This window comes from Paecilomyces variotii (assembly GCF_004022145.1).
Source record: "Paecilomyces variotii strain CBS 101075 chromosome Unknown C8Q69scaffold_6, whole genome shotgun sequence".
Classification (NCBI taxonomy): Eukaryota; Fungi; Ascomycota; class Eurotiomycetes; order Eurotiales; family Thermoascaceae; genus Paecilomyces; species Paecilomyces variotii.
The window spans coordinates 1,631,869-1,652,024 of NW_021167145.1; the positions used below are offsets into that span (position 1 = coordinate 1,631,869).

The 20,156-nt window shown below is 48.4% G+C and overlaps 6 protein-coding genes across 6 annotated transcripts; 3 read left to right on the forward strand and 3 right to left on the reverse strand.

The window, feature by feature from the left end:
- The first annotated feature begins 1,877 nt into the window (after positions 1-1,877).
- C8Q69DRAFT_289199 (putative MFS monosaccharide transporter) lies at positions 1,878-3,966 on the forward strand. Its single transcript, XM_028626998.1, has 4 exons — positions 1,878-2,327; positions 2,387-2,640; positions 2,696-3,173; positions 3,239-3,966. The coding sequence occupies exons 1-4, from the start codon at positions 2,004-2,006 to the stop codon at positions 3,869-3,871; spliced, it is 1,689 nt and encodes a 562-aa protein (XP_028484975.1). The 5' UTR covers positions 1,878-2,003; the 3' UTR covers positions 3,872-3,966.
- Positions 3,967-4,986: 1,020 nt separating this feature from the next.
- On the reverse strand, positions 4,987-7,223 carry C8Q69DRAFT_492174 (hypothetical protein). The gene is made up of 4 exons (XM_028632163.1): positions 6,679-7,223; positions 6,294-6,614; positions 6,056-6,254; positions 4,987-6,017 (listed from the first exon to the last, which is right to left on the reverse strand). The coding sequence occupies exons 1-4, from the start codon at positions 7,215-7,217 to the stop codon at positions 5,052-5,054; spliced, it is 2,025 nt and encodes a 674-aa protein (XP_028484976.1). The 5' UTR covers positions 7,218-7,223; the 3' UTR covers positions 4,987-5,051.
- A 1,363-nt stretch (positions 7,224-8,586) lies between these two features.
- Positions 8,587-10,545, forward strand: C8Q69DRAFT_469789 (hypothetical protein). The gene is made up of 3 exons (XM_028630786.1): positions 8,587-9,452; positions 9,499-9,587; positions 9,635-10,545. Exons 1-3 carry the CDS (start codon positions 8,653-8,655, stop codon positions 10,060-10,062), a joined length of 1,317 nt encoding a protein of 438 aa, XP_028484977.1. The 5' UTR covers positions 8,587-8,652; the 3' UTR covers positions 10,063-10,545.
- Positions 10,546-11,896: 1,351 nt separating this feature from the next.
- Positions 11,897-14,152, forward strand: C8Q69DRAFT_289318 (concanavalin A-like lectin/glucanase domain-containing protein). Its single transcript, XM_028626999.1, has 3 exons — positions 11,897-12,480; positions 12,536-12,734; positions 12,793-14,152. The coding sequence occupies exons 1-3, from the start codon at positions 12,030-12,032 to the stop codon at positions 13,886-13,888; spliced, it is 1,746 nt and encodes a 581-aa protein (XP_028484978.1). The 5' UTR covers positions 11,897-12,029; the 3' UTR covers positions 13,889-14,152.
- Positions 14,153-14,565: 413 nt separating this feature from the next.
- C8Q69DRAFT_469793 (hypothetical protein) lies at positions 14,566-15,572 on the reverse strand. Its single transcript, XM_028630787.1, has 3 exons — positions 15,422-15,572; positions 15,134-15,321; positions 14,566-15,050 (listed from the first exon to the last, which is right to left on the reverse strand). Exons 2-3 carry the CDS (start codon positions 15,294-15,296, stop codon positions 14,893-14,895), a joined length of 321 nt encoding a protein of 106 aa, XP_028484979.1. The 5' UTR covers positions 15,297-15,321; positions 15,422-15,572; the 3' UTR covers positions 14,566-14,892.
- A 487-nt stretch (positions 15,573-16,059) lies between these two features.
- C8Q69DRAFT_469795 (hypothetical protein) lies at positions 16,060-19,997 on the reverse strand. The gene is made up of 4 exons (XM_028630788.1): positions 19,670-19,997; positions 18,854-19,593; positions 17,797-18,805; positions 16,060-17,733 (listed from the first exon to the last, which is right to left on the reverse strand). The coding sequence occupies exons 1-4, from the start codon at positions 19,928-19,930 to the stop codon at positions 16,552-16,554; spliced, it is 3,192 nt and encodes a 1,063-aa protein (XP_028484980.1). The 5' UTR covers positions 19,931-19,997; the 3' UTR covers positions 16,060-16,551.
- Between the last annotated feature and the right edge of the window lie 159 nt (positions 19,998-20,156).

Below are 20,156 nucleotides of genomic sequence, written 5' to 3' on the forward strand. Positions count from 1 at the left end.
TTTGATCATTCACTGCAAGGTGTCATGCAACGCGGTATAGATAGAACACAATAATGGGCACACCGCATCTGCAGGACTTCAATGCTCTCAACCCTGTGTCCTGTGAAGGGAGAAAGGCATTAGTAACATATACAGACAAAAACTGGGACGCAACATTATTAGTATCCAACGGTGCTGTCTGTCGCACAACTAACGGTTGGCGCCATGCAACACTAAGTGCGATGTACCAGAAAAGGCGCCGGTTTCCAAATATGATCCATCCCGACTGGTACTATTATCATTGCCAAAGCATCATCTGAAATGATGGGCAACTGTGCGCGATCCTGCTCGAAACACTTCTTAACCGGCGAGAAAACATGCGGAAAGTTTTATCTTTGCGTTCAATCACGGTCGGCAACTTGAATTGGTTTCAATCGCATACGATTGTGAGAGTATACGGCTGTACAATTACTCAACAAACCAGGCGGAATGCCGATACCAGCGGGCATGCCGAGCCTGCCGTCCTTGCCGGATGACGCCGATCCCGATTGTCCAATGCAGGCCGAAAAATTCTTCTCGCTCAACTTCCGAGTCCAAGGACGAATGAGCAGTCGACCAACACCGTGCTCGCTGCTCAGAAACCGACCGGGCGACGTGGACCGACCAGCTCGGCCCACTTGGTCGATTATTTTTTTGACCGGATGGGTCGAGTCGAGTCACTAGAGTATTCTCGAGCAGTAGATACTACTACTACGGACTCGGAGGGACATAACGTCTTGACTTTTTAGAATCGCTCTTTCCAGGGTATACCATGCGAAACCTGGAGCCACTGCACATATGACTGTCAGCTTTAGCAACAGGAAAGAGGATCGCTAATCTGACAGTAGATAGCTGGAGTTCTGCGTGCGCTGTTCGAGGTCGGATCAAGATAGAGGCGATCTCGTCTGGCGCGGCAGATCGACTGCGAAGACCTCAACGCGCTGTCCAAGAGCGCCACTGCCGAAGCCACTGAGCAACAGCTCAGGGGCTTGACCTTGCTGTTGATACAACCTTAGATAATTTGTATCGTATGCACTTTCTCGAAAAGATTCACCGCAGGTGGGTCGGTTTCCCTTTCCCTATCGCTTGGTGGGCTGTTGTTTCATTATTATTCCACCGGTCAAGAGGCTTTCTTTTTCCCCTCGCCCATTCTTTACTGACATGCAACCCACCAGTTTCTCCGAAGATAAACCGGACAGTCGCCCTGTTTTACTACACCTGTGTTCACAACCTCGCTTTGGATGAAATAGATACATATCTCCGCACATAAGGATGAGCATTTCGGGATACTGTCTAGGGCATCAATCATAGGCAGAGCAGATACCGGGCATCTATCTAAGATGCCCGGCTACCGTGGTCTGGGCGGATTCGGCAGCCGTAGATACACAGAGCACATAGTGCCAATTCGGCATCAGTACGGTCCATCCCTAAACCGTGTTCGGCACCTTACGCTGGAAACAGTTGGCATGCTATTATTGATCATCTGTTTGCCCTGCTTGCCCTAAGTCCCGGGCGCGGTTCCATGGTCATCAGCAGAACAAATCTCCACTACCGGGCCAGGAACCTACCCAGGGCCGTTTCCCGAAAGAGTATAACTCTTGTGTTTCTAGTAAACCCCTTTGGCTATGCGATGCCGTCCCGCAGTTGTGCTCTGGCTTCCAGAAGCTGCCCCAGGGCAATTCCAGGGTGGCGCGACGAACATGTTGAACCTCTGATTGATCGAGGAGATTGAATGCTCTCCATATGACCCCATGACAAGAAAATTCCTGCGTCCCTAGACCCCCGAACCCCGTTCCGCCCACGGAGTTACCCCAATCTCTTGTGGACTGTGCTCAGTTCTGGACTGGGGAGCGAGCTCTTATATTGAGCTGCCTCCTCACTTCCTCATTCTCATTTTGCTCCTCGAACTGTCTCTATCGCGGTGACCGTCGAAGCATTCATTATACAGACGGGGTCCAGGGTCGCCGTACCACAACACCATCAGAATGACGGTATCAGACTTCTTTAACAAGCTGAAGCCCCGTGCTGAGCCCGTCGAGCACGCGGAGCACACCTCCCCTTCGACTCCTTCAGGATCCGAAGCTGAGAAGAACACCACCTACGATGACAGTCCCGTGAAATATCTGACATGGCGATCTTTCATTCTGGGCGCCTGTGCATCCATGGGTGGATTCATCTTCGGTTACTCTACTGGTCAAATTTCAGGTTTTGAGACCATGGGTGACTTCAAGCTCCGTTTCGCTCAGTATGACTCTGCCACGGATACCTATTATTTTAGCAACGTCCGTTCCGGACTGATTGTCGGCTTGGTGCGTCTGATGCAGCTTACCTGGTTTCCATCCGTTTGTACTGATGGGAGACAATCTAGCTTTCCATTGGTACCATGATTGGTGCTCTTTGCGCAGCTCCTCTGGCCGATCGTTTTGGCCGTAAGTTGTCCATTGCTCTTTGGTGTATCATCCATGTCGTCGGTATCATTGTTCAAATCGCGACCGAGAACAAATGGTACCAGGTTGCTGTTGGTCGTCTTGTCGCTGGTCTCGGTGTCGGTGCGCTCTCCAGTGTTGTTCCTATGTACCAATCTGAGTCTGCTCCTCGACAGGTCAGAGGTGCCATGGTCAGGTGAGTACTCATTCTGGATCAGATTACATGTGTCAAGCCGCTAACATTCCAAAAGTGCGTTCCAGCTGTTCGTCGCCTTTGGAATCTTCATTTCAGCGTGCGTCAACTACGGCACTGAGACGATCCAGTCGACTGCCTCGTGGCGTATCACCATGGGGATCGGTTTCGCTTGGCCCCTTATCCTCGGTATTGGTATCATGTTCCTGCCCGAGTCTCCTCGTTATGCCTACCGCAACGGCCGCGTTGACGAGGCCCGCCGTATCATGACCAAGCTATACGGTGTCCCCGAGAACCACCGTTTGGTGGCCGAGGAAATTCAGGATATGAAGGACAAGCTCGACGAGGAAAGAGCTGCAGGAACGGCAGCCTGGTACGAAATCTTCACTGGACCTCGCATGTTCTACCGAACGGTTCTTGGAATCGTGCTTCAGTCGCTGCAGCAGCTGTCTGGTGCTAACTTTATTTTCTACTATGGTAACACCATCTTCAACGTACGTGATCCTATCTTGTTATTATTGCTCTTCAATATCAGAGTGTGATCGCTGGACCCTAGTGTACAACTCGGATTGGGGTTTCATGATGCTAATATTTGAGGCAGGCTACGGGTCTGAGCAACAGCTATGAGACTCAGATCATCTTGACTGTTGTCAACTTCGGTGTCACTATCATTGGATTGTACATAGTCGAGCACTTCGGTCGCCGCAAGTCCCTCATTGGCGGAGCCTTGTGGATGTTTGTCTGTTTCATGATCTTCGCTACCGTCGGTCACTATAAGCTTGACCGTAACAACCCTCAGAACACTCCCCAGGCTGGTACCGTGCTGATTGTCTTTACCTGCTTCTTTATTGTCGGCTTCGCCACTACCTGGGGACCTATCGTGTGGGCTATTGTCGGAGAGCTGTACCCTGCTAGATACCGTGCTACCTGTATGGGTATTGCTACTGCCTCCAACTGGACCTGGAACTTCCTGATCTCGTTCTTCACGCCATTCATCTCGAGCGCCATTGACTTCCAGTACGGTTATGTTTTCGCCTGCTGCTCATTCGCCGCTGCTCTGATCGTTTTCTTCTTCGTCTGTGAGACCCAGGGACGTACTCTGGAGGAGGTCGACACTATGTACGTGCAGCACGTCAAGCCCTGGAAGTCCAGCTCCTGGGTTGCTCCTGCGAACCTTCGCCGTACCCAGCAGGAGAGCGAAATCGAACAACAGAGCCAAGAGGCTGAAAAATAAAGTGGAGTACCTGCCATTCACTGTGGATGCGCCAATAGAGTGCCCGGATGAGAGATACGGCCAGATAGCTCATGAGAGAGACGTACGAATCATTTGACGATATCGTGATACGTAACGATTGCATTTACATATCATGCGTACGGGTGTGTTGGTGTGCGGTTGGGAACGGGTAACGGTCGGGTCCATTGCATGGGAGGCTACTTCACCTCCCCTCAGTTTCTGCTTAATTCAGGGGGTTTTCTTGCATTGTATTATCATATAGACTTGCTTGTATATAGGAGATCATCCTCTACGTTCGGAGCGAAAAGATATCAGCCAGCAATTAATGCTATAGTTACATTTTGATCCTTTCACCTGACTGAGCTGTCCAAGAGATTTCTACTCAGGAAGCAAGGAGTACACAGTTTCTGAGCCAACTGAACTACCAGTATTTTGTAATAGGAATATCTTGGGTACGATGTCGATTACAAATGCAGACCCGTTTCGTGCGTTAGTGTTGGAACTGTCAGATCGATTTTTGACACACCCGGGGCCCATAACTTCCATATCACTCTCCTTAGATTCCCTGTCACCACTCAATGTTACAGGTCCCTGGTCGGATGCATGACTGCCGTGAAATAGTAGTTGCTTGGACAGGAGCTCACTATGCATAAGCACAATGTGTGAGTGGATCGAGAAATGAGACGAGCATCTATCCGAAACGAAAAAAATAAATCAAATAGAAAAAGACAAAAACATACAACAGCAGGGATTCGCTGGTGGTCACCCACCCAACTACTAACCTGCCGGCGTGTGGCTTAAGTACGGCTGAGCGGACGGGAAGCCCTGTTTTCCACACCCTATGGTCGTATGTGGTTTATACATACTCGTAGTGGAGTGATAATCGTTCTTTTACACTTTTAGGATATAGTCGTGGAGACCTGGTAACCACCGAGAACTACTGCTGAAGAGCATATAGTTCCTATTATACACATGCTCCCAAGTATAATATCTAGATCACCCGTGCCCTGAACAGAAACTTTTCATTAGCTGGTTTAGTGTTGCTTGGGCAGCGTTGCTGCTTAAACAGGTTACATGTCGTATACGAAACCACCGATTGTCAACAAACTAGAGCTCGATTATGTACTTAATATCTCATCGATATCTACTATTAACACCAGAGCCCTAAAAAGTTATCGGTCTACCACGAATATGCTTCCACTACCAGCTCAAACTCCGTCTTCCCCAGCTTCTCTTCCGACACAACAGCAGCTCGGACATCGTCGCAAAGTCCTCCTGGCCCAGACACGACAATGCCAACCTTTTCCCACCCGGCTTCTATCTCATCCTCTAGGAGCTGCTTAACATTCAGTCTGCTGCCGATCCGAACGTCTCTGTCAGCAACGAAGCCACTCAGGAATCCTTCTAAGTCATCCACCAAGCATCTAGCGGATTCTTTGACACTCCATGCCTGCTTGACGTTCCAATGGTTATGGACAAAGGGAAGAACACTAGTAATGCCGATGCCGCCGCCGATGAGCAGCAGTCGGTCGCAACGGAGAACCTCCTGGGTTGAGTTGTTTGGATACGGTCCCTCTAAAAACGTGAGAAGGTTGTTACCTGCGCGCAGAGACCTAGTCATGCCGGTCAACTTCCGTATGTATAGTGTCAGACCGACGGTGGGATGTCTGTGATGCACCGCTGTCACGCCAGACTTCAGCACGTCGTGCTTTTCCACGTCAGGTTGCTCTTCGAGCCCATCCGTCAAAACCTGATCCTGACTCTTCGAGGCCGTAAGCGCATGAGAGTGCTGCACCAAGGCTGTAGGCAATATCGAAAACGGATGGTTCTCCCACGGCCGGAGGGGATGGAGTCCGGGGAAGTAGACGTAGACATGCCTGCCGGGCTCAGAGCCCCAACGTATGCCGAGAATGTCGATGCGGACGTATTCTTCGTTGAGCACGGTGACTTTGGCTCGATGCGGACCGACGATGGCGATGCGTAAAACACGCCCTAAGCGGTCAAACATCCAGATTGCAGAGGTAGCTATGAGCCAGTCCTCATATCCGCCAAGGTATTTGTATAAATCGTAGGCATGGTACCAGCAGCCGACAATGAGAACAACGGAGAGCACAATATGTTTGAGCAAGAAGAACTCGTCGCATAGCTACGCAGGTAGAGACCGCTACCAAATGTGAGAAGCACGCAGCAGAGGGTGGCGACGATGCCCCAGATCCAGTACGGCGATTTCGCAGCCTCCCCATACGTCCCTTCAGCCTTGTACAGTATCACAGCTATGATCGAGTGTAACAAGACCTGCAGTGTGAATATACGGGCAACCCAACGATGGAGCACGAGAAAGGTTGAATGCGACCAGTTCGATGCCCAGAGCAGAATGTTGTTCCTTCCAGCAAAGAGCCAAATGAGAGGAGCGATTATATACGCAAAGGCCCCTGCTCGGTAGAGAACGTAGGCCATAATCTCGTGCCATGTGCTCGAGTACCACGCATTAGGCTGACGAGACTGGAAATTCACCGCTGTCAAGACAATGTTGAGAATAAGGAATATTAGAATATATAGCGTTTGGCCGACGGTAGGCGCATTTCCAAGAAGGCTTGGAAGCGGACGGACTTGATACGTGCCAATAAGGCTCGGCCAGACCAGATATGGCTTGAGCTTCCTGAAAATAGTGGATAGGAATGGCAAATATCCAGCCCATGTGAGGACAATGGGAGTTCCGAAACCAGTGACGAGTATTGCGATGCTACATTGGACAGGGCAAGTTAGAATTTGGGAACATCCCGTCGACTACATATGGAAAGTCTTACCCGTAAGCATTTTCCTGCGCCGTTTCGCGCTGTACGCTTGTCAAGACATTCCATTGCTCTTCATAGACAAGAGGCGAGACTAGGGACGTATCATTGAGCCATGTGTCCTCAGGCGTGAGTTGGATCGTTGGCGGACTGGTGATGTTTGCGAGGGCCTCCGTGTATGACCATTTCGGGGGAACCCCAGTTTCGCCGGCGTCAGACTGGCCTGTGCTTTCAGTTTCCCAGAAATACTCGAGCTTGGAATTCTTCACGTTGTATTCGGAACACTTGGTGTGCATGCACCACGCCAGACTGGTAAGGTAGGGTGTGTTTTCTGCCCAGCATGCGGAACTTGTCTTCATGGTCATCATTCCAACAGTATCGCCCGTGCTAGAGCAGGAGAGCCTCAGGCTATAGAGGGAGCACAGGCAGGACATGGCACAGAATGGGTCGTAGGGATTCGCAGGAAAGCCGTTGAGTGCGCTTTGGAACGGTGCGCCTGCAAGGACCGGCGGCACCAGTAGCCATGCGGACCAGAGGGGCAAGGTGATCTTCATGCTACTTGGAACCCAGATGTATTGTTAGATGAATAGGGTCAGAGAAGGAAGTTGGATAAGTAGGGTCAGGAAGACCCTCAGCGACAATATACCAACATGACGAGACAGCAATAACAAAGATTCCCCGGCGCGCCACAGCAACGTGATGAGTGCTTTTGAGGTAATTTCCTACTCTGGCCCAGAAAAAGTTTTCTGCTGATCTAGCACATCTCTTATCTGGGGTATCTGGAACCTGTCTACGAACCCAGCAGCGCCTGTTTACAATATTTCTTGTAGTGAGTCTGGCACTTCTGTACAGAAATGGCGAAATTCAGTATAAATCACTGATATGCCTGCAGCTGCGGCTATGTAGACGTTTTTTCGCACATAGTCTAAAGACAGTCGAATGGATGTTACCAGGAAAGAACCACTAAATAATATGTTGTAAACCAACTTGTGCTAATCTAATTTTCCGATTGAAACTAATGTGTTATTAGGAGAAGCTTGTTAAAAATATGCTCGATAAGCGATTGAAGACAAGATTCTAACTGAAGGGCTTGTCTTCAATATTGACACACGGGAGTCCTTGCTGGCGGGTGGTATTGGGATCTATCTGGGAAATAGAAATGTTCGATTACTCACCTATCTTGGTGCCAAGAACATGAAGTTCGTTAGAAATAGAGACTGGATAGGAGAATAGCCTTAACGAGTTATTGATTATTTGACAATTTCTCTGCAATTGGCTAGAGAACACCACGCTAACTATGATTATAAATCTATAAGCACAGTGAATTATAACTTGTAAGTTCCGATTTGCTTAGTTGATTAAACATTTGCTGAAATGTGTGCTTAGTACCAACCATAACGATATTATTAGACCGATTCCGAGGGCAAGATACCTAAGGCCGATTCGACAAGTGGGGAGCCATTATCAAGGCAAGGAACAACACAAGGGGCGACAACGCGCAGTACAGCGCCATGAAACTTATGGAAACAGTTCCTGCACTGTATTTAGGAACTCTAATGCCAACGTCAGCTGGTAGCAATGTTTCATGGAATCTTGCAGCGAATGTTCATCTTTTGACGAAGAATTATCATCGCAGCAGGTCATTCACCTGCGGAAAAATGAGGCAGAGGAGTCATACGGAATAAATAGTCCTTGATGGCCGAAGATACTTATGACATCCTAACAGCCGGAAATGAAAATAAGTACTGCGGAGGACACTTTATGACACAAGAGTATTAAATCCTCGCTACAAGACCTGGATTATAGAAAGCTTGTTGTAAAATGTCCAAACTGGCCCGTGCATAAGTATATGTATTGTTGGGGTCCCTGTAGCAGAAGACGTCTGGAGTTTCATATGTGTTTCATATCAAGCCCCTTGCCTCTCGGCAATTAAAATGATCGAGCTCACCGTATTATATTCATCCTTTGGCTCTGTCTCCGAATGAGCCTATGATATCGTTGTGCATCGCAGGAAGGGAGGCAGAGAGAATGGCAAACGTTGGAACGTGGTCGCTTTGGCTCCTTGGCCTTGCATCCTCCGTGGCTTCCAACTCTATGTTGTCCAACAAATGTTTATACGAACCTGTTATCCTCGGGGTCAATTTAGAATGTTTAAAAAGCGGCGACGGAGACATTATATACCCGATCAATGAGCAGGTCCCAGTGATGTCTACCTCTCAGGATGGGGCAAATACTACTACGGCAACGTTTGGGCCATGGTCTTTCAAGCCTTCCTGCACCGACTTTATTCCCAGTATCCAGAGCGAGTTGTGCGTCTATACAGATCGTTCATTTGCGGGTAACCGAGGGATCTCGATCTTCACGACTCCGCAGATAGCCGATGAGTTCGTTCGTTTGAGACCTTTTCATGATCCCGCAATCCTTGCAGGTATCAATAATCCAGAGGGTCCGTGGCATCCTCAAAATTTGCCTGGTAGAGGCATTGGCCTGCTGGCAAAAACAAGAATCGACCCAGGAGAGCGACTCATGGCCTACACACCGCTCCTAATCATGCATCAACATCATCAAATATCCATTCCAGTGCGGGAGAACTTCCTACGACGGGCGATTGAACAATTGCCAGATGCCTCTAAGGAACAATATCTGCGACTTGCAACTATATATGGCAATTCGAGTGTGATCGTCCAGGACGTGATCCAAACCAATGCTTTCGAGATGCAGGTGGGTGGAGAGATGCACCTTGCAATCTTTCCTGAGGCGTCTCGCATGAACCATGACTGTGCCCCAAAGTAAGTGCTTCGTAATTAGCTACCCTCCAATGCTGACAAGGAGCAGTGCTCAGTACTATCTAGATCCATTGCGCTTGACGCACTATGTTCACGCAGTCCGGTACATCTCGGCGGGCGAAGAGCTCACCATTGCCTGTACGTGTATATCCCAGTCGGAAATGTCTGTTCTGACCAGAATTAAGATTCTTCTCCTCTGGAGTTCGTATCAAATCGTCAGAGGCATCTTAAGGAGTCATTTCGCTTCACATGCGGATGTTCTCGTTGTCTTGCTGGCAAAACCGCTGACGCGGCCTTGGCCGAAATGAAATCGATCGAGGCAAGCCTTGCTGACTGGACAAAGACATCGACGGCGTCAACGGAGCTGGCGGAAAAGCTAATAGAACTTTATCGACAAGAACGGTTGGAGGGATTTCTCGATACCGCATACCGACATGCTGCATTGACTTATAATGCCGTCGGTAACAGCGCGCAAGCGAAGAAATACGCGCAACTGGCTGCAGATTCAGGGGCAATGAAAGATGGACCGGAAGCCCCAAATGTCCGAGGGATGAAAGAGCTCCTAAAACACCCGGAGAAGCACTGGAGCTGGCGACGCCGTATGCAACGTTAATGGAGATGCGGCTGCATTGGCTGTCTTTCTAGAGGTGCTTGATGAACTCCAAGTGTCTGTTATAAGAGGTGCCACTCCGTTTCAAGACCGGCCCCATTCTTTCAATGCGTCGAACTCCCTGGCGGTTGGTACGTTAGCTGTGCCAATTGCGAATAGCGCAAGTGGGCAAGTCGCCGCCATATATAAAACGAATCTGGAGAACGGAATGATAATCAAGGCCATTTGGCCATAGGGAGAGGTAAAATATATCAGCCAGTGAGCTATCCAGCGACATAACCATAGCGATCCTGAACGGGGATCGCTCTACTTCCGCTGCAACCAAAATGCTACATGAACAGTGAGTCGTAGCATATATCCCGTGTATGTAACTTTCAGGCCTGTCTTTGATTCGTTTGAGACGTATCTTGGAGAGAATCCAATGGATGCCGAGAAACTCTTACAGAATTGGAGGAAGATGAAGAGTAGAAGTGAAATGAAGTCGGAAGTCATTTTCTTTATTAATGATATTCGAATTCTTCTCCAGATCCTGGACAATTGCTTTTACTGCACGGGCTGCCTTTGAGCTATTACTTATACGAACTTGCTTTTAAGTGAACGTTCTACATATAGATAGCCACCCACCCATACCCTAATCCCATCGGAACCGGTGGTTTACTCACAATTCAATCGGACATTCATTTACTTAGCCAGGCAAGGGTTACCTAGGTAGCCTTTGATTCTTCCCAGTGCTATACCATAGTCAAACGGTCATTGAAAAATAACATAGTCATGGCTGAGCGATTTCGGCCGCGATATTCGACATTTGTCCTGCATTCTTTCCCTGAGAGGATAAAATGTTCAAGCGACTTTTGCGACACGGGACGGCTCGAGACGGGAACATCATCCCCCCTGGCGGCTGAGTTGTCGCAGTAGCAATTCCGTCGTGGTGGCGCCGTCAAAGTCAGATAAGTTAACGTTAATCTAGGCTGTCAATCGGCGATTTGTTTATGATTGGGAAATGTCCGAGATTGCGGTCCAGATTGTTCTGTCCTACATGGAGAAACGGTCGAAACAAACCAGGCCATACCCCAGAAAAAAACGTTCTGGACCTCAGGCTGGTTAGACATGTTGCATCCCTAGTGTATCCTTAGCCGAGAGACATTATTATTATTGTTAGACTTGGCTGGACGCAGCTGGACGCAATAACCATCAGGGAGAATGGCCCAACCAACTCCCGCGGGGATCATTTATCTGATCTCCACCACTAAAAGAACATACCCAGTGCTCGCTTCGCGCACCTTATCTGAGCGCATTCCTTTCGATACATGTATGGAGTGCCACTAGAGTAGAGTGAGCCGAACAGCGCCAACGCAGCGATGCCCCCACCAGACCCTGTTTCATGTTTTGACGATGATGTTTCATGTTTCCTCAACTGGCAGTCTCCATTGGGGTCTCGAACATGCCACAACCGTTGGACCACTCTCGTTCTACCGCCCTGTTTTATCCATTGCCATAATTGCGCCTAGACGGCTGTGGCTGGCATGCTATGTCAGGCACGCGGTATTTGCAGCCAGTGGGATGTCCCCTCGCCTGGGGATGCTATACAAAGAGCCCGAAAGTGGTGGCGCAATGTAACTCGGCGGCTGCGGTGAAAGGAGAATCCATGCGCATTGAAAGACCAACACATACCCCCGATCGGATCCATCCATCCATCCATTCATTCATTCATTCATCCTTCCTTCCATTCATTCATACCTTTGCCAGGCAGGACCGCTTTCATTCATTCGTCGTTCTTGCGTCCCCTTCCTATATGGGTGACTTGATACCTTGTGCGCAGCAGACTTGCCATTCAAATTGCTTTCCTTAGATCCCTTAATGATCTGGATGATCGGATCACGCTCCTTTTAGATCCATACATCATTTGTTTTATCAGCATTTTTTGTACCATCTTTACTAAAACACGGTTTTCATCTGTGCCCTCCTCAAGGATGCTATCGTCTTCCCCGTTTCCGAGCGTAGGCGCGCTCTTCCTTTCTTGCCTTGTGGCCTCGACGGTCGCTCATCCTTATGCTAAGCGTATCAGCAATGAATACAGCCTATCAAAAAGTGTTGATGGAAGCAATTTCTTCGATAATTTCGAATTCAGCGCCGGGGAGGATCCGACCCATGGCTTCGTCACCTACCTGACCCAGGAAGCCGCCCAGCAGCAGGGCCTGGTCAACATCACGTCCAGCGGGAGCGTCTACATGGGCGTGGATTCCCACACTATCCTTGACCCGACAAGTGGCCCCGGACGAAGCTCCGTTCGTGTGCAGAGCAAAAAGACCTACACCAATGGTCTTTTTGTGGTTGATATTCAGCATATGCCCGAAAGCGCCTGTGGAATCTGGCCCGCCTTTTGGTCAGTTGGAAGCAACTGGCCTTCAGGTGGTGAGATCGGTATGTGCCTAATTCGCCGTGTGTCAATGAGCCGCGTGCCTAATGAAGCATATAGATATCATTGAGGGTGTCAATATGGCGACCCAGAATGAGATGGTCCTGCACACTCAAGGAGACTGCAAGATCACCAATACTGTGATGACGGGTGCGCTTACTGCAGACCAATGCTCGGTGGCCGATAGTACCTCTGGCTGTACGATCGAAGGTACTGAGGACAGCTTCGGAACCGGTTTTAACGATGTTCAGGGTGGAGTGTGAGTCAAAAGGCCGTTTTTTCTGTGACGCGTAGGTTACTGACTATGGATTCCTCAGGTATGCAATGGAATGGACCGACGACTTCATTAAGATCTGGTTTTTCCAGCGGAACGCCATTCCACAGAGTATTCAGGATGGAAAACCGGACACTTCTACTTTCGGAACCCCCATGGGTAATTTTCAGGGCTCCTGCAACATGACGGAGGAGTTCTTGGCCCAGACATTCATCTTTGACACGACTTTCTGCGGTGATTGGGCAGGAAACGTCTTTGGCAGCACTCAATGCGTCATGAGTAACCCGGACAGTGCTCTTGAGAGCTGTGTTAACTACGTCGCCTTGAACCCTACCGCTTACACACAGGCCTACTGGGAGATCAACTCGATCAAGATCTACCAGGAGTCCACCGCTTCTGGCTCCTTGTCGGCGAGCGTGTCCCAAGCCAGCACAGCCACCGCGTCCGCGGCTACCACTGAGGTACCAGTTTCTGCTTCGAGCTCAGAGGCAAACCCTGTACCGGAAACTACGACTGCCACTCCTACTGTCGCAGTGACATCTCAGTCAACATCCGATGCAGCAGCTTCTTCCGACATTCCCGCCACCGGCTCAGAAGCTGCAAGCCCATCTACTGCTCCAGGAGCCCCCGTCACTCCTACCGTTCCTAGCTCGCTCACTGCTGCAATCTCCGCCACGCTCAGTGACGCTCCTGCAGCCCGTGAATCTACTACCACCGACTTCGTCACATCCTATACAACAATCTGTCCCTATGAAACTGGGACCGCAGCTTCCGTTGCCGCACCTCCCTCATCTGCGACTTCACCTGCAGTCGTGGTCAGTGCAGAGCCGACGCTCAATGGCGCATCTTCGGCTGCCCCAATGGGTGGAAATAATAGCAAGGCCCCAAGTCCATCTGGCCGAGTCCCTTTGGTCTCCTCAAGCCCGGTTGTATCGCCTTCTCCATCCTCTTTTTACAGTTCCAATAGCACATATCGTTCTTCGTCCGCCATCTTCGCATTCCAGCCATCGACGACGGCTGCATCACCAACGGAGCCTTCGGCTAGTCCTTCAGCTGCTGTCTTCACGGGAGCTGCGAGCAAGCTAACTACCGGCTTCTCTGCTATTGCTGGGTCAATGGTCCTGGCTTTGATGATTTAAGAACAAGTAGATCTCTTTGACCCTTTTGCCCTCATTTCCTTATAAATCAGTGGTTCTACGGATATACATATGGGTTTGCTTTGTCGCTTAGAGAGGAATTTCGATATACCCGCCTATGTCGATGTTTGATCAGTGCGCAATATTGGGTTCACTGTATTTAGTTTCAAAAGACAGAGCCTGTGGCTTCATTTGGTTTTCTGCCACAGTATACATCAGTGAACGACGTACCATTTTTAGCAGCCTCGAGTGAGGCTAGGGAACACCTTAACGGCGAAGCATTTGCTGTTTTGATTTTAGAACCAAGCGATCCCTAACTCACTAACAGAGTACCGAGTTGGTTATCTGAACACAACCAGGCAGAAAGTCTCCACTTTTAGCACACTTTTCCTTGAAGGTTGAAGTACCTCTCGCAGGTTTGTGTCTTGCATGTTACTACTTCCGAAACTTGAACCGGATAAAGTCTGCTGGGGTGGTTTTTAGTGTCTAAGGGAGTTGTCACTATGATGCCGTCAAATATAATCTGATAGCTACTCGTTGGCTCCAAAAAGGGAGTGTTGATAACAATAACTTGTGGAGTAATATTCTATCCTATGGAAGCTCTTAGGCAGATCATAACCGCTCGGGACATGATGACAAAACCTATATACATGGGGCCACTGTGCCGGAATACTATTCACTGTTTGTTCCTAAATGAATGTCTCCTGTGTCCTAGATTATCTATTTATAAAGTTGCTTTCAAGACTACAACTGCTTGTTCCTATCATCTTTTACAATACCACTTAGTGGTTTTAGTTATTATTTTAGTTACAATGTGAGAATTCCAAAAGGTAATATTTTACAGAATTGATTCCAAATTCTGTAGAAACGCGAGACTAAATGAGTGACTTCAATTTAACACAACTTTATATAATATACCCATATCGGTGCCTTTCTCTTCTGTGATCATGGAGAGTTTCGAAGAAACCATACTCGCACTCTCATTATACCATACTTCTGAATATCATTCATAACGCCCAGCAACTACCAGAGACCTGAGTCTGAGGAGGCCCGACGTCAACGGTTTCCGCACCCACAGTGACGGTGTTGCTGCCATCGATGCCCTTGAAGGTGCATTTAGCGCCTCCAGCAGCAGACGAGATGTGGGAAATACTCAAGGGGTTGGCTATGAAAAAGCAGATGTGTCAATACGACGTCAACCCTTTGATAGACCTGCGAGTCTTGGAATAAAGGGACCTGGAAACATACTGATAGCGACATTAGAGCCGTCTACAATAAATGACTGAGTGAAGGATGCTCCTGCAGCTCCGATGAAGGTGATCTCGGCGCTGAAGTGCTTCTTCTCCATAGGAGAAGCGCTAGACACCGCAGCAAGAACTGCGAGGATTGCACTGAAACCTGAGAAATGCATAGTTGTGGACTGAATCGATGACTGACTGATTGGAATGATATCAAGATTGTTAGAATCTGAAGACTGTCTGATCATTTCCGAGAGACATGAAAGAGAGCAATTTATATACATCCCAGAGTTCATACCTGCTTAGACTAATTGGACGCCTAACTACTTCTAATTCACGAATAAAATATATGAAGAGACACAGCAGCTGAAAAACCCCTCAATGCGCCCTGCATACAAGGATTTGCGGCACCCATCGAGTGAGTTGTTTTGAACTCGTGATTCTTCTACGTTGTCTGGCGGATAAGCCGGAAAAGCCACCAGGGACGGAATACCATTCTATTTCAGCCGCAAGTACGAGACAGTTCTATACCGGCTTCCCGTGACAGGAGAAATTGACATCTCAAACTTCAACATTGTATGTCGTGTAAAGATGGCCTTTTTCTTACGTGAGAGTAATTGAAAGCGAATGCTTCGGATCCTGTTTCAGACGCGCAGCCTCCACAATACGCTAAGAGCGGCGCGCCTAATGTAGAGCTTTAGCCTCTCTCTTAAGATACCTATTATACATATCCTATCCTTGAAGCTGAGAACGGGACTAAAATAGCCGCGTATCAGGGCAGGCAGAGGCGTACGACTTTATCACGTGGTAAGCTTACAGTCCCGGGATGGTCAAATACAAACTCCAGGTCAGACCCGCCACAAGTTCACGTCCAAGCAAATACCAAGCTTATATGCGATAGGCCAACATTACAGTTCCAAGACGAGTGGATTGAATCTCTTAAAAGTCTGTCGATTACTTTCTATAGTTATAACTGGAGCATGAATGCTTTTCATGGTCTATGTAAATGACAAATCAGGTCGGGACAACATCTATAAATGAGACAGCTGTTGTAGAATGGGTGGACATGAAGTTGTTATAATACTGAAATTACAAAGTATTGACCACATATATGGAGATGACCTTCATACAACAAGATGTATCTGTCGTCCTGTCCCCGAAGTTGTAACCGAAAAGATCCCCGAATGTATTGTGCATGTCGACTCGAGCAAGAGCAAGCTTCAGAGTCCACAAGTGGTGACGCCAACAACCAATAACTGTGTGCATATCACATACAGGAGTCCATTTAAATGGGTGATATATATACAGGGATTATAGACGATGACTGTTAAAGAGCTGTGCTGGATATTCCGTGACGGAAGGGCCTAGTCGACCATTTCCCGTTTGGAGGTGAAAAGCGATGGAAAAAGTTCAGCCGCAACAATTCCGTCATACTGCCTGCCAGTGTTTCAACCAGGCATCAAGATAACGCCTCATAATCCCATCTTCCATGATGTTCGGACGGTGGGCTCGAAATGTGGTACTATCCTGTTCTGCCCTCTTCGTGACAAATGTCTTAGCCTCAAAGCCTGACTGTTGCGTACTTTGCCGATCAGGCCTTGCTGACTGACTATGCATTGCCTGATAGTAGGTAACGAGTTTCACGGCAGGATTTGTTGAAGTTTCCCCTCTCTTCTCACTTTCTTGTAACATGGCTAACCACCTTTCGAATGGAACGGTCTCGAATGATATTCCCGAAAGGCGAATCTCTTTCAAAAGAGTAGACCAGCTGAAAGTATCTGGATTACAGAGATTGTAAACAGTCTCATCGGGCGATGTCTCTTTGCCATCCGTTGAATAGCCACTGTCACGACGAAATTTTGTCGGCGGCCATGGGGAGTGCACTCTTGCCAAATCAAGAATAACTGAGGCCAGAGTGTTGACCGGAAGCCATGAACATCTGGTCTCAAGTCTGGGAAGGACCCCCAGTGTTAACGCCGAGCGTATCATCAACGGCAAGGCTTCTGAATCGTTCCAGATTCCCTGTTCCGAATCTCCCGAGATCTGACCGATACGCAACGAGTAAGCTCTTGCCCCAGCCTTACTGGCGTTGCTGATAATATGCTCTCCGACCAGCTTTGACTGCCCGTAGCCCATATTTAGAGCACTGTCAAAGTCTAACAACGTTTCTTCGATAGCTGTTGACGGGTTCCCGAGGGCAGTTGATATTGAGGAGCAATATAACGTAAGAGCTGGCCACGGCAAGTTCACTGATAGGGAGAACTGTATCAGATTGTGCAACCCTTGAATATGAGGTTCAAACTCTCGCAAAGGAAGGTTGAAGTTCACTGGCCAGGAGGTATGGATTATGAGCGACACGATATCCCGCATCTTTCCTAGGATCTCCCGCTCTAGACCAAAATCTGGTTCATGAAGGGCAGTTGTGAGAGCGACAATCTTGCGTGCATGTTCCTGGGGTAAGACACCAAGGCCGCGATGGTGGAGGGCAGTGACAATTGCATCCATAGGATTTTTGCTTCGCGTGAAGCAGTATATGACAGAAACACTGTCATCTTGTAATAGCTGGGAGAGGATATGGGAACCCAATGAACCGGTCGCACCGGTGAGGATCTAAGGAAGGTTAGCGCAGTTGTATGTATGTACATACGCTTTCACCTTAGATTAACAACTTACCACCCCATTTTCTTCCGAAAGGGCACTTGAAGTGGACGCGTGATCCTCAAAGGTAGAGTACTTATCGACTAGTTCACGCATAGTGGAGGGGTTATCCTCAACAGACGAACCTTGACCCGTTTGCAGGCCCAGAATATGTTCAGCCAGTCGATGTACATTCCCTGTTTCAAAAACGATATTGTGCCTAACCTCGGCAGGCCTAAGCTTGAAATGTTGCAAGATCAATCGTCTCAACTGCAATGCTTTCAGGCTGTCAATCCCTTGGTTAAAAAATGATGCCCCCGTCTCTTCGATATCGACACCTAGATTATTTCGACAAAGTTCGAGTAAATGCAGCTCCGTGTCTTCAAAAGAAAGCTGTAATGAACCGCTTGAATGAGTCTCAACTTTCTCGTACATATTGTTGATCACATCAGCAAAATCCGCATATACTTTCGCTCGAATCAAAGACCCTTTGTCAGTTAAGGGGCATTGTATCAAAGGCGGTAATACGACAATCATGTCTCGCGAAATCTGCGAGAATTGCTCGGACCTAGCATTCGCCGTCTGGATAACGGGCCATATTTCGTCGATGAGGTCCTTCTCCGACATTTCTCCTGCATCCTCTGAACGGAAAACAAGAAGACCGGGAACGGCCTTGCTAACCCCTACAACAACCGCTTCCCTAACAAGAGGATGTTGCTTGATACATCCTTCGATCGGGAGGGGAAGTACCTTTTCCCCATTCACGAGCGTGATGCGATCGTCTAGTCGTGTGACGTACTTCCACCGATCAGGAAGCGTCGGATGTGGTGTGAAGATATCCCTCGAATGGTACGAACCCGGGGGATCGTCTGCATTTGAAGTTGTCAGAGCAGGATGACCTTTCAGATATACGCACTCGAATAAGTTGTATCCGAGAGGTTTCATATAGATGAACTTCTGAATATCAGGGAAAAAGCGCAGATAGTTCCACATTTTATCCCCAGCTGGTCGAGAGATAGACTCGGCAACTAGCCCAGCTTCTGTTCTGCGAGGTGTCAGTGACTAGATAAATGACCACAGTTGGGAGACTCACAGGCCAAATGCTCCTCCAAACCGTACACCTTCACCCACAAGCTTATCACCCAACTCGTCAGGGCAAGGGGCACCACCGTACGTAACTAGCTTGCACTTTTTTAGGACATCGATTGCGCTAGGTTCTTCGACAAGCAACTGAAGGACGTATGGGACAGCGCTGATGGATTCTGGCTGAGAGGACTTTAAAGCTGCAACGAGGGAACTCGTGGTGAGAGGCAAGGATGCATTCCACATGAAAGCAGTCTTGCGCATCCACATTGCTTGTAAGGCAGTTGACAAACCGTGCAGGTGATACCATGGCAGAGTGTTGAAGGATGTTAAGCCGGGACCCCTCAGTGGGTGCGTCATCAGAGCGCGATGTGTTAAGAAAAGTGGTTTTGGAGTTCCCGTAGAGCCAGATGAATGAAGAACGAGAGCCATTTCATCCGGGTCGCGAAGATTTGCGGTCATTGGATTCTCGGGAACAAGGAAGGGCGCTCCATGTGTTGTCCGAGGAAGCAGAGGTTGTGCAGTAACATCTTTCAGTTCTAAGATCTGAAGTATGGTGGAGCGAATGTTAAGTGTCGGTCCGTAAAGGATCGTGCTACACCCCGTGGCTTCCAACAGTGACACACATGCAGCTGCAGAAAGGCGTGGCGAGAGCATCATGACAGTATAACCCAACCTGCTTAGAGCGAAGAACATGATAACCATGTCCATATCGGAAAGACTCAATAATGCAATGACTGATTTTCGACCCTAATTTGTTCATGTTAGCCAATAGTAAAAACCGTGCGTTCTAGACAAATGTATCTAAAGTCTGGGAGGTAAGTACCGGTCTTCTAAACCCATGAACTTCCAGTTGGGCCACTCCATTTGAAATAAACTCATCCAGATCCTTCCCCGTGAATAGATCGTACACTATATCGTTACCTTCGATTTTTGGATATGCAAGTATAGGTACTTGCTCCTCATCTGATGCTCGGAGTCGTATCAAGTCGTCCAGCACTTCTAGCTGACCAAAGCGGGAGATAAGTTTTGTTTTGGTAAGGTCTTCATCGCTATTCTCTGATTTTATTTCTTCCATAGAAGCCATGTTGAAAGAAGTCTTGGCGTAAGCTGAAAAAGCGAGGTTCTTTCAGCAGAGAGAGCGAGTAAAAGCAATACATTGACTGTCTTTAAATAGGTCTCCTGCGAACTACAATACCACATACCACTGTTTTTAAGGTCGCCAGCAGGAAATAACGTGATGACCGTGTGCGGCCTCTCTATCCTGTTAGTTTTGCACTTGAAAGAATCTACATCTTCCATGCCCCCAAGCG